The following is a 12606-nucleotide window of genomic DNA, read 5'->3' on the forward strand; positions in this document are numbered from 1 at the left end:
CCATTTGAAACCATCTTTTTCTATCACTTCTGCATCAATATGATATCTCGAGTAGTTGTGCAACTCCAACCTTATTTCTTTCTTCCAAAACAAAGCTAGTCCTCCACTTTTTCCTTCGCAATCTCTTACCACCATATTGCTCATTCCCAGCATCCACTTGAATTTCTCCATTCTCCTCTCATCCATTTTGGTTTCAGACAAGAAGAGGATGTCGGGGTCCTCCTGCTTCTGGAGGTCCAGAAGCCCCCGGACTGCCGGGCCATTCCCCAGTCCCCGGCAGTTCCAAGCTATTATTTTCATTTTGATTCACCGGGCTGTCCTTGCAGCCCAGCGTTCTCTCCATCTGTTTTTGTGTTTCCCTCATTTCCCTCTTGCGTTGCTAACTCGCCATCAACTTCCATTCTAGCTCTCTTCAGTATCTCTGCTTCCAAGTCTACATTCATCATATCAGCATTTCTCTTCTTCAGAATAGTCTCAAAGGGCTCATTTTTTTGTAGCTTCTCCTTCGTTCTTTCACGTCGCTTGAAGGTGCCAAGCTTCAGGATTTTACCTGGCCTGATTCCCCTATTGCTTTCTTCGTTATGTTCATCTTCCTTCCGCTGGCTCCTCTCCTTTTCTTCCTGGCCAATCTTCAATTCTGCTAAGTAAGGTTGGCTGTGAAGGCCGTCTGATTTGACACGGAACCTTCGTCCCCGCCTCTCTCGTGTACGAGTCTTCTGGTGAGACTGGAAGGATTCATGACCGTCGGATTTCTGGATGTGCGGCCTGATTTGATCGTCACGATCAAATAAATCATCTTTAGCAACATTTGAGGCTTGTTGCGTTTGATCATCACGGCAAGTAATGATCAAAACATGGTAATGACAAAACTGGTATATAATCTATATGTCATTCGAACCACAAATAGAAAGAACGAAATGACAAGTCTAGCCAAAGATTTTGCTTGCACGTGATTTAGTCCAGATTGGTAAAGAAATGCATTGCAAGTGAGGGAAGTGGCCATATATGCCAGGCCACCAAAAATAGAAAGGACAGCATGGCCAAAAAACCGGTACTGAAAGTTCAAAAAATTGTCAATGAATAATGCAATTTTCAGTCACAAACAAACAGAACAGTTACCGAAAAATACATTTTTTTCAGTCGCAGACAGAACACATTCTATGGCACTCGGGATGATAAGTTTTGCAAACGCTCCAATGTGGATTTAAATGAATATAATATGGATGGATGCTTTAATGATGAAGTGATGATTCAGATATAAACTTGCACTAGATCAGGTCCTCGTGCTAACCGCCTCAAAATATATAGGACAGGTGTCCGTGTCACAAAATTCTACAGTTACAGCATAAACAAGTTATGGCCAAGAAAAAGCTTTCCCCTCTTACACATGGGTGACACAAGAATAACTGGATGGATCCTCCTCTTGGGCAAAAGGTTACATGACAAGAAAGGAACAGAATTTGTTCATATCTTCAACTTCAAGTCTGCGTCTGAAGGCAGTGCCCTTCCACGGTGGTTGAAGATCATGAAATCCAGGTTTGCTGGGAGCGATACGATCCTGTGGCAATAGGTGGATTAGAGACAGGAAATGGGTAGCAGGGGTTCCTCCCTAGGCAGTGTGTATTCAAAACAGAAGGAAAGCTGCTATGTAGGCTCAACAGTTCATGATGATAACATAATATGAGTGCAACGGTGACCATGGAGTCTTCACAAAGCATTAAATAGGAAAGCCATATCAGGAAAATTCAAAGGAAATATTTTTATTTCCTCACAAACCATCCACATAATTGGGAGGTAAGGTGACTTTCGGGCATACTATGGCAAATTCAGCAACATGTGGTAGGCTCAACAGTTCATTGATAACATAACATGAGTGCAACTGTGACTACGGAGTCTTCACAAAGCATTAAATAGGAAAGCCGTGTCAGGAAAATTCAAAGGAAATGTTTTTATTTCCTGAAAAACACCACACATAATTGGGAGGTAAGGTGACTTTCGGGCATACTATGGCAAATTCAGCAACATGTGGCAACAAAAGCTCATCATAATGCCCCAAAGGAAAAGAGAGAATGTGCCAAATAAACGAACTATCATGGATTATTTGCTGCTACAAACATGCCTAAATAACACCATAAACATTTCAGGCATCGAAAAACATCAACAGAAAATAGGTTTTAAAACAGTTCCATAGTTTTTCTATTCCTTATTAGATTATATCTTTAACCTAGTACCAAACTCAAATATGAAAAATAACACTCTTATGCTCTATCCAAGCAAATGTAAGGTACTCATTTTCAAAGGTCTAACATAGCTCAGAAACGAGACTGCCATCTTCAACTCAAGCTAACAAGTGCCGTCACTGCATCGAATTCAGAGGTGCTTACACGGTCGAGAATCAAGAGTCTATGCATCATAGGATCCCATGTCTGACTAGTGAATGACTAACATTTATGTTTGCCTGAATATGTGCGGTTTCAAATATTAAGCATCATGCAGCCTTTATTAGTATTTCTACTGCGCACTAATGCATAAATGTGAACATGGTGTACTGTTGTGTGCGTGTAATTGTGTATCTCCTTTCAAGTATTACATCTCTCTTTCAGCCGTACTATATGCCCGTATTACAAAAGCATGTTACTGAGGATGTTTATAAAATACACATGATCATGTAACAGGTTGCCCTGGAAGGACATAACAGTTAACTTCATGCTATTTAACAAGGAAAACAACTCATCATGCAAAACTGTAAAGGTACGTGGTCACATTTCCCGTAAATCCATTTCGTCGGTTCTGGTTCCATAATTTGTCAATCGCGAACTATAGAAGAAAACTACAGCTGAGTTTCTAAGCTTACTTAACCTCTGTATCCAATCTACGACTATACGCCACGACCCCAGATAAAAATTCAAGATTAGTTAACAAGGAGCTCCAAATAGTGAAATAGGCTTTACCTATTCTCCTCGGAATGGGGGAGCACCGAAAGGAACTTTGCTGGAACAGAGACACCTGCCCACATGCATAAGGCAAGCCCCAGGAGCAGCTGCATCATCACCTGCACAACAGAAAGCACAGGTTATGCAACGTAAACAACAGGCTTAAGCTGAGGTATAAGCTTCTGCAATTTTCTGGGGATAACATGCCCGAATTATTAGTGCTAATAAATGGCCTTTTTACATAGAATTGTACTAAATCAGAAGCAGCCACCACAGAAAAAATTATCTATTGGGCATTTTGTTACTACTGTACAAATCATGGTTACACCTACATAATTACGAGCCCAACATATTGCGCGAAACTACGACTCCCAAGCTAGTCAAATATAGTACTTAGAAAGCAAGACTACGCAGCAGAATCTGAGTGTTACTTCCAGAAGGAGGAAGTGCACGTACATCCACTGGCGGCCGCGAGAACTCCTCTTCCGTGATCTTCAGCACCGCACGATCTGCAGCAACAACAACAAAACACAATCAGATCCTGGAACCTAGCGACCAACCCCAGCAGCAACCTTCATCGTAAACTTCGAGCTCTGTCATGATTCTGGAAAGCTCGGCTGTCCCAAATCTAAACGGGATCAGCACACAGGTCAATTCAAATCGCGACCTAGATCTGAACACTAGCAGTATAACCAACGACGGGGCAGCTCGAGAACCAGGGTCCGTCGGCCGAGGATCTGAGCGCGCGGCGCCGGGAATCGGAAACCCTCTACGGAGTTTTGCGCCACCCGCCAGTCACAAAATCGAAAATCACGCGTAAGGAGTAGGAGCGCGGTGTTACATTGGATGGTGGCGTAGGCGGCGTGGGGCGAGGAGGGCGCCGCCGAGGATGCCGATGACGTAGCCGATCCCCATGGCGAGGCGACGCAAGGCCAGGCGAGCTGCTTCTCCGGCCGCCCTCTCCTTCCTTTGCGCTTCCGCTGAGACTGCTGCTTCCCCGATCTCGATTCTCGAATCCGGCTGCTCGATCCGGTGCGGTGTTCTGTTGTGCTGTTCACGCTGACGATGCAAGCTGACAGACAGGTGGGGCAGGGGACGGCTATGGTTGTGCGGCGAGAAGCCAAGTCCTTGTGACCTCCTCGGAGCTGACACGACGGCCCCACATGTCGGTCGCTGTAATTTTTTTGTGGGATTTTTTCATGGATTTAAGTTAGGATTTGCTATCCGGAATTTGCTTGTGAGTGTAGTTTGTTGTTGGACATGGAAAAAGATCTGAAAAACAAGGCATTTGAATCTCGTTGTGGTTAAAGGTTAACGAGGAAGTTACGTCGGCGTGGTGCCAATTGGAGCCGCTAGGCAACCTGGATTGTGTGCATCCGCGTGGTGTGAGTGGTCATGTGTTCTGGTTATGCCTGGCGTGTTACTCCCTCTCCGGATCTGTGCAGGTGGCGTTGTTGGCCTCAGTGATGGCGCGATGATACGTCTCTGTCGTATCTATAGTTTTTGATTATATAACTTTCACATATTTTGGGCAATATTTTATATGATTTATTCCAGTGCCCATTGCCACTTCCTGTTTTTTGCATGTTTTTTGTTTCGCGGAATATCCATATCAAACGAAGTCCAAATGCAATAAAATTTTACGAGGAATTATTTTGGAATATATGTGATTTTTTAGACTTGGAATCAACGCAAATGGAGGCCCACAGCCCCCACAAGACACCAGGGCACGCCCAACTGGGTTGTGCTCACCTCGTACGTCGGTTGGATCTCTACTTCGAGCGCAAGGAAGCTTATATCCGGAAAAAATCGTGTTAAAATCTCAGCGCAATCGGAGTTACGGATCTCCGGAAATATAAGAAACGGTTTTCGGCCAGAAAACAGGAGCATGAAACAGAAGAGAACAGGGAGACAGATCCAATCTCGGAGGGGCTCTCGCCCCTCCGCCGCCATGGAGGGCATGGACCAGAGGGGAAACCCTCCGCCCATCTAGGGAGGAGGTCAAGGAAGAAGAAGAAGGAAGGGGGCTCTCCCCCTCTCTCCCGGTGGCGCCGGAGTGCCGCCGGGGCAAGGATCGGGACGACGATATACATCAACAATCTTGCTACCGTCAACACCAACTTTCTCCCCCTCTATGCAGCAGTGTAACCTCTCTATTCCCGCTGTATTTCTCTACTTAAATAGGTGCTCAACACTATATATTATTATCCGATGATATGTGGTTATCCTATAATGTTTGAGTAGATCTGTTTTGTTCTATGAGTTGTTCGGTGAAATTGCTATGTTTGGTTTAAATTACTTGTGGTTATGTTGCTGTCCTTTGGTGCCCATCATATGAGCGTGTGTGTGGATCACACAATAGGTTTAGTTGTATGTTGATAGGACTATGTATTGGAGGGCCAGGGTGACAGCAGCTTCAGCCTAGCATAGAAATCGATGCATACGGGATTGGAGGGGGACCAATATATCTTAAGGCTATATATGGTTGGGTTTTACCTTAATGAACGATAGTAGTTGTAGATGCTTGCTGGAGTTTCAATCATAAGTGCATAGATTTTCAAGTAAGGGATGACATGCTAGCAGTGGCCTCTCCCACATAAAAAACTTGCTATCGGTCTAGTAACGTAGTCGATTGCCTAGGGACAAATCCTTCTCTTGTGTTACAAAAGGCTATCTACTTTCATTACCTTGCAATTTATTTCAAGTTATATTCTCGCAAAGTACTTCTAATTTTATTCTTGTTCAAGGTAAAGCAAACGTCAAGTGTGTGTAGAGTTGTATCGGTGGTCGATATAACTTGAGGAAATATTTGTTCTACCTTTAGCTCCTCGTTGGGTTCAACACTCTTATTTATCGAAGAAGGCTACAAACGATCCCCTATACTTGTGGGTTATCACGCGGCTACGTGTTGCTGTTGGCGGTGTGGTGAGTTCACACATGGTGGTGGCGGGGTGATGTGCGTCGGCGCGTGCACGTCTCCATGGTGTTGTTGTGGCTCGATCAACATGCTCTCAGATCCGGCAGTCATGGTCTTCTTATGCTAGTGCAGCGGGCTTTTGCTCTTTATTGGCCATTGATAAGCTCCTTCCCCGAGGCTCTAGTAGGTGGAGGTGCTTAGGCTCTAGGCGAAAGTCTTGGTTCGACGGGGGTCGAAGAACACCGGCGACGATGCTTCTTGGAGTTGTCGCTAAAGAGTTCCTCCTTTTCACTAGACTGCGGCTTGTTGGTTCGAGGGTTGCCGTGGAGGTTGTTGGTGTGGCTGGCCTTATCCCAAGGCCCGGTGGGGGCTGGTGTGGATAGCTCTGGGTGGTTCGATGGGGATCGAAGGATACCATCGACGATGCTTCTTGAAGGCATCTGCGAAGAGCTCGCTCACACATCTCCGGGTTGTGGACATGTTGGTAATGGGGTTCGAGTTGGCTGTTGTTGGCTGGTGTGGGTGGCTCTGGGTGGTTCGATGGGGATCAAAGGATACCATCGACGATGCTTCTTGAAGGCATCTGCGAAGAGCTCGCTCACACATCTCCGGGTTGTGGACATGTTGGTAGTGGGGTTCGAGTTGGCTGTTGTTGGCATGGTTGTTGGCATGGTTGTGGAGTTTTTTACGCGGTTGTCCCTTGATCAATCGTGTGATGTGTGCGGCCTGATTTCCCTTATAAATGGGGCCACTCTGTTTTTGTTTTTTGTTTTTTTACGTGCAAGGTAGCAGCTTATAAATCACATGTTATTTTTATGCAACCAAACATCTTAAGGATTCGGCGATTCATAACACTATCTTTTTACATTCCTATGATTTTAGAACCATCGGACCAGGGAATCACCTAGGTGGAAAGAGCAATAGAAGAAGTTATGTATATGCTCTTTTGTCCAAAACATTTGTTGATGACCATAGATCATATTCAACTTGGTTAGAAAAAAATCTTTGTTTAATTTTCACTTAGACAAACCATTATAAAAAACCACACAATTACCCAACACACTAACAGGGTGCCAAAATTTTCTTACGTCCCCACTTCCTTTCTTCTACCAACGTTTTATCGTTCTCTCTGCTCCCACACGTGAGTGTATTCATTGACCTTATTTTCCCCTCTTCTCTTCATATGCCACTCTCCCTTACTTCCACATGAAGGCCCCGGTCTCCTTGCCAAGCATCCCTAACACTCAGGTTGCATTTGGTGGCATTGTAGATTCTCATAATCCCGGTTTTTTCTCTATCATAATTTTGTTGGACTCACTTTTGCCCATTTTAATATTAACTTTTCCACAGTAGATTAGAAATAAGCACATCACAACACAACTTAGCAACCAGAAACTAAACCTTAACGAGGCTACAACCAAACAACCATGGTGCCTGCCTATGCCCCCTATGGGATACCGCAATGCCATCCTAGGCAGGAAACATGCATTCATCACTGCAAACCCCAAGAGTATCTCCGACATTTTGTATGCCAGTTTGTGGATAAGAGTGTCAATGTTACCAACCGATAACATAACTGTATTGCAAGGTGCGCTACTGCAGAGGATCCCAAACCGTCACAGTTAATGTAGCAGAGTGCATCTTAAGTTGTCTTTTAAGTTTGACCAAATTCATAGAAAAAATATGGATATTTACAATCTCGCGTACAATCAAACATTTTAAGGCATCTTCTTCTTTCTTGCTAAGGTAGAGCTGCATTTTTTTTTCACAAATGGTGGGTACAAAGTCACACACCCTGAAAGCCTGAAGCCACAGTCCGGAGAGACATCACACGCCGCTCCATCAGGAAGTTACGGACACAACAGAACCAAAAACGCTGTAAATCTGGAGAAGCTGGGTCGATTTATCTTGATCTCATTGTGCCTTGGCCAAGATATATATTATTGCGTAGTTGCATTACAACTGTAGTTTCTTTCCCCCACAAAACCGATCTTTCTCCGTTCGCTTCACACGAATAGTTGTTCATACTAAATGTATATGGAACAAAATGGACACAACTGTAAACACTGGAACTATACAATGACGAATCATGCTTCAGCCATGACGTAATCAATGGCTTGCTTGCAGATTCCAGTCATTGTGGCCTCTGGTCCATAGACCTGCAGTGAATCGTTGAGCAAAATCAGCTCGTCTGTCATGAGGATGGGAATGGCCAAACAATTTCTTTTGGAATATACTAAATCCACAGCTAACAGACTCCCAGATCAAGTTTGAAATGGAACATATGAGTTCTGTGTTAGAGAAGCTGAGGTCTTCATTTCTCAATAAAAATAGGGGCTGTTTGCCCGTTTTCACCTAAAAGAGCTTACCTCAATTGGAAGACCAAGCTCTGATCCTAGAGCACGCATTTTGGCGAGTCCAGTTTGGTAGTTTGGACCACCTCTCCGAACATAAATGTTCACCCTTGCAGCCTTTAATTTGGATTCCTGGCACCAGATTTGGAAGCAAAGTAATAAGATGGGTGAGGGTTTCAATGTAGGCAGCTGAGTGGTTGGGAAATAGAACATCAATCCAACCAAATGGTCCAACTTACCTTCTCTCTTAAAGCCCGAATGATGCCACTGAATGTAGCAGCGACATCAGTGAAGTTTGCGATACCCCCTCCAATGAGAAGAGCCCTCTTGCGGCCATCAGGATCAGCAGTGGCACACTACACAGTTTCAAAATGATATTCAGAACAGAAAAGATGAACATAATATGCAGAACAAAGCTATAAGATTCCAGGTTCCTTACATCCAAAACCACTCTAGCATAATGCAAAACCTCCTCCTCTTTGGGAGCTCCACTGTACTCGGCATAATTTCCTAGCTCTGAAGCATATCCCAAATCTCCAACCTGGCAATCAGATATGTCATCCATCCTGATTAACATTAAAACCTAGCTACAGAAATATCTGGAAGAAAGTTAAGTTTACCGTGTCAGCATATATGACACTAGCACCACCACCTGCAACCATTGTCCAAATGCGACCTTTCGGGTTAAGAACTGTGAATTTCAGTGATGCGCTTGTCTGAAAGAATAAAATAAATGTTACTTGCATGAATTTCCATTCAATACTAAATGAAGAATCCCATGTTAATCCAAATACAACTGTAGATGCTACTACCTCCATTTCAAAATACATTGGACATTAGTTTTGTCCCAAGCCAAACTTTTAAAGTTTAACCAAGTTCATAGAGAAAAATATCAACATCTACAATACCGAATGAATATCATTAGATCCATCATGAAATATATTTTAAAATTGTATTTATTTGGTATCGCAGATGTTAATATTTTAATCTACAAAAAAGTTTACAAAAATTAACTTGGAACAAAAATTATATGCAATGTATTTTCAAATGGAGGGGGTAATCATTTATATGAAGCGGACTTAAAAAATGTAATTAAAGAAATATGATACCTTCTCATCCAGTTCATGGATATAACTTTCTGATGGGCTCAGGACTCTTCCGAAAGGTAGAGGGAACTCAATGTCACCCCACCTGTAAAATAATAAAAAATGGTCAGAGTTATTAGTACAGAGATAAAATAAGTACTTGGGGCAAAAAGTCACTTTGGAACCCAGGTGCATTGGAGCCCTATTTTTTGAACTGTGCCAAAATGCTATTTTGAAGTTTTACAAAATTCTGAAAACAAATCAATATGTTCATATGAATCTATATTACACATGTGCAAAGTTTGATGCTGAAATAAGTAACCATGCGAGTTACACAAAAATGACAAAATCGTGATTTTGGAAAGATGAACAGTGCATGCTTTATTCACTATTTGGAAATCACCATTTTGTCATTTTTGTGTAGGTTGCATATTTACTTATTTCATCACCAAACTTTACACATGGGTAATATACATCCATATGATCATGTAGAATTTTTCTCAGAATTTTTTGAAACCTTAAATGTGATTTTCAAAGTATTTAAAATAAGGTCCTCCAATACACCCGGGTTCCAAAAATCCACTCTCGTACTTGGAGTTACTAAACAAGACTTGAACCCTGAACCATACTTCTTAAAGTTCTTGAAAGCAGCTGTGTCATCCAGTTCACCTCTCATGTCCAGAGGGTATGGTTCACCCTTTACCAGGGTGAATGGGTTCATCTCCATAAATGAGAAATCTAAGTCTGCCAAAAGAATTAATAGTTATAACATGGTTTCAATGGCAAAGCAGCAACTTCAATTTCTACGCATATGCAAGTGCGAGCTACCTTGGAAAACAGAAAACGACCCTCTAATGAAATCGCCTATTTTCGTGCGGACCTGAAATTAAGACACATATTGCGAATGATGGTTAATGCAAAACTAGATAACTATCAGCAGCAGCCAAGAACTTCTTAAATATAAGGAATTAAAAACATTACAAATGGCATGATATAAGTAACAACATAGTAGAATGCAAAAGCTTACTTCCAAGGGAAGAGTGGCAATCAATGGAGCGCATGCATCAAGTGTCATTGGCTTCTCTGTTGGAAGGAAGATTGTCTTAACCTTGTCCCAGTTCTCCTCAATCTCAATACCCCCACACTCTGAGAAACTAATGGTGCAACCAAGCCTGTCTGACACAATTGAGAGATAATACTCTTGATCGTGTGGCACAAATGGCTCGACTATGAATGTTGTAATTGGAGCCTTACATCCACCCATCTCAACCTAGATATATAGGCATACTTAGAAGTATTAGAAAAATAGTTATCGTTATCAAGATTGATGGGAGAAGTATGCCATGATGTTAGATGTGTAACTACCTCAACTCCTAACCGCTCCTTGACAAATTGGCGGACTTGAGCAAGATCTAGGTTGAGGGCCACAAGGCCGCTCTTCCCACGCTTGCCAAACAGCATGTCAGGTTTAACAACCAACTTCATCGACGAGAGCCATGGCTCCTGGTTTGAAAGCTCCGTGAAATCCGTTGATTGGGTGACCTTACAAGGAGCAAGTTACAAATTTCAGAAACTGAACATATAATATCAAACATTAGGTTATTACAAAATAAACTAACATATAAGACCCAAACATTTCAATCATGAACTATGTAATTCAAGCCAGTTCTTTTCAACCGGTGAAATTGGCTAATGTGATGTTGAGAAAAGGCACTACCTATAGAAAGAAAGATCAGCACTGATTTTTTGCAACTCTCTGTTTCACTCAGAAATAAATAAACTGGCTGCTCACTGATGAAGAACTGATATTTTACAGGATGACAGGAATTCTATGATGGAAGCCATCAAAATAAATATAATGCTGAACTAAATATCAATATTGCTGGTTAGAAGTTAAATCCCACAAATGTTGACAGTACAAACTTCGCCGGCAGCACCTTGACATACATTCAGGTGAAGAAATGACCATATGGACCTATTACAATTTACAGGCAGAAAAATCCCAGCTAAAAACTAATTGATTCACCTATCTCAATTTGTATTTACTTGAATGATGCTACAAATCTCCATCAAAATGAGTCATTTCATAATTGAATAAAAATGAGGAGCCGAAGATTCTAGGGGGCTACAGCTGCGCTTTTGCAGCACTGAACATGGTTCCGAAGCCATTAAAACTTCGCTGAACAAACAACATACTTGATAAAAAGATAACCTACTAGACTCCAACAAACATCACAACAAAACAACAGATCTAATAAGGGGTGTTACTTTTCTCGGTCAATGAAACCCTGAGGGCGACATAGAAACACGGATTGTTAGGCAACACACCACCGGTGAAACCCCACATCCGGGATTTTCCCGTCAGCGCAGCAAAGTCCACAGCTCTGGTGAATGATTTTTGCAGTCAGCTCCTTCTCGCACGTACATGCTGCGAGCCAACTATCCAAATATACTGACAGGTCCAAGTTTCGGACGATCGCACATCGGAAAGCCTAATGCTCCGCGAATTCCACATTTTCAGTCTCTTCCAGTGTCAAATCCCCACCCAATTGGCAGTAGAAACGCGTCTTATCCGAAAATTCTAGCACGACGCCCACATGCTCCCAAGCTGAACCCCGCGCGCCGGCCCAGGGACGTCGAGATCCAGCGACCAGCCCGCGGGATCCACCCGATCACGAGCCGATTCGAGAAGAAGAAGCGCGCGCGCACCCACGGGCGGAGGAGACAGAGAGGGGGGTCATCACCTGCGCGGAGAGGATCTGGAGGTCGATGCCAGCGAGGCGCTTGAGGTGCTCCTTGAGGAGGCGCTTGGAGTCGTACTCCCGGATCTTCTTCCGCGCCATGGCCTCGCCGACGCTTCTCGAGGCGGAGGACGGGTAGGTGGACGCTGTGGTAGCGGTGGTTTGTAGCACTGGCGCGCCGGAGCTTGGGGCGCGGGTCGCACCCAGGACGGGGTATATATAGGCAGCTCTGGTTTTCACCGGCTGCTCCAGTTTGGTGCTGGGTAGATGGGATCTGGGTCGCTGGGGGGTGGTGGTTGTGTTGTGTCGTTGCTGTGTTTTTCAGCTACTCCAGCTTGGAGCTACTAACTTGCAATGACTGGTGGGTCTTGGGTGGACCCGGTGCACATACAGTGCATTGGAGCTGGCACTATTATGCCGCTGCTTTCTTGGGACCGTTTTCACGAACTAGACTTTCACATCGAATTATATATTAATATAATATATAAAACAACACGTCAAAATATATGGCCTAACGATACAATATGATGAGAATGTCACATGAAGCATAGAACCAATCTAACATCTCATCGAGGC

At 43.4% G+C, this 12606-nt stretch overlaps 1 protein-coding gene and 1 pseudogene across 1 annotated transcript; both read right to left on the minus strand.

Moving 5' to 3' along the window:
• Window positions 1-1199: 1199 nt before the first annotated feature.
• On the minus strand, window positions 1200-3980 carry LOC119299910 (annotated as a pseudogene).
• Window positions 3981-7733: 3753 nt separating this feature from the next.
• Window positions 7734-12239, minus strand: LOC119299911 (ATP-citrate synthase alpha chain protein 3-like). Its single transcript, XM_037577029.1, has 11 exons — window positions 12034-12239; window positions 10655-10831; window positions 10317-10559; window positions 10118-10169; window positions 9919-10033; window positions 9314-9395; window positions 8825-8920; window positions 8644-8745; window positions 8444-8560; window positions 8220-8336; window positions 7734-8009 (listed from the first exon to the last, which is right to left on the minus strand). Exons 1-11 carry the CDS (start codon window positions 12130-12132, stop codon window positions 7938-7940), a joined length of 1272 nt encoding a protein of 423 aa, XP_037432926.1. The 5' UTR covers window positions 12133-12239; the 3' UTR covers window positions 7734-7937.
• Window positions 12240-12606: the final 367 nt, after the last annotated feature.

This window comes from Triticum dicoccoides, chromosome 5A (assembly GCF_002162155.2).
Source record: "Triticum dicoccoides isolate Atlit2015 ecotype Zavitan chromosome 5A, WEW_v2.0, whole genome shotgun sequence".
NCBI classification, from domain to species: domain Eukaryota; kingdom Viridiplantae; phylum Streptophyta; class Magnoliopsida; order Poales; family Poaceae; genus Triticum; species Triticum dicoccoides.

What these genes read in the sequence shown, in the direction of transcription:
- LOC119299911 (XM_037577029.1), bottom strand. Translation starts at nt 12,132, where the DNA reads ATGGCGCGGAAGAAGATCCGGGAGTACGACTCCAAGCGCCTCCTCAAG. An exon ending in AGGAGCGGTTAGGAGTTGAG is followed by an intron (nt 10,560 to 10,654) that starts GTAGTTACACAT and finishes CTATATATCTAG; the next exon opens with GTTGAGATGGGTGGATGTAA. An exon ending in ATGCTAGAGTGGTTTTGGAT is followed by an intron (nt 8,561 to 8,643) that starts GTAAGGAACCTG and finishes GAAACTGTGTAG; the next exon opens with TGTGCCACTGCTGATCCTGA.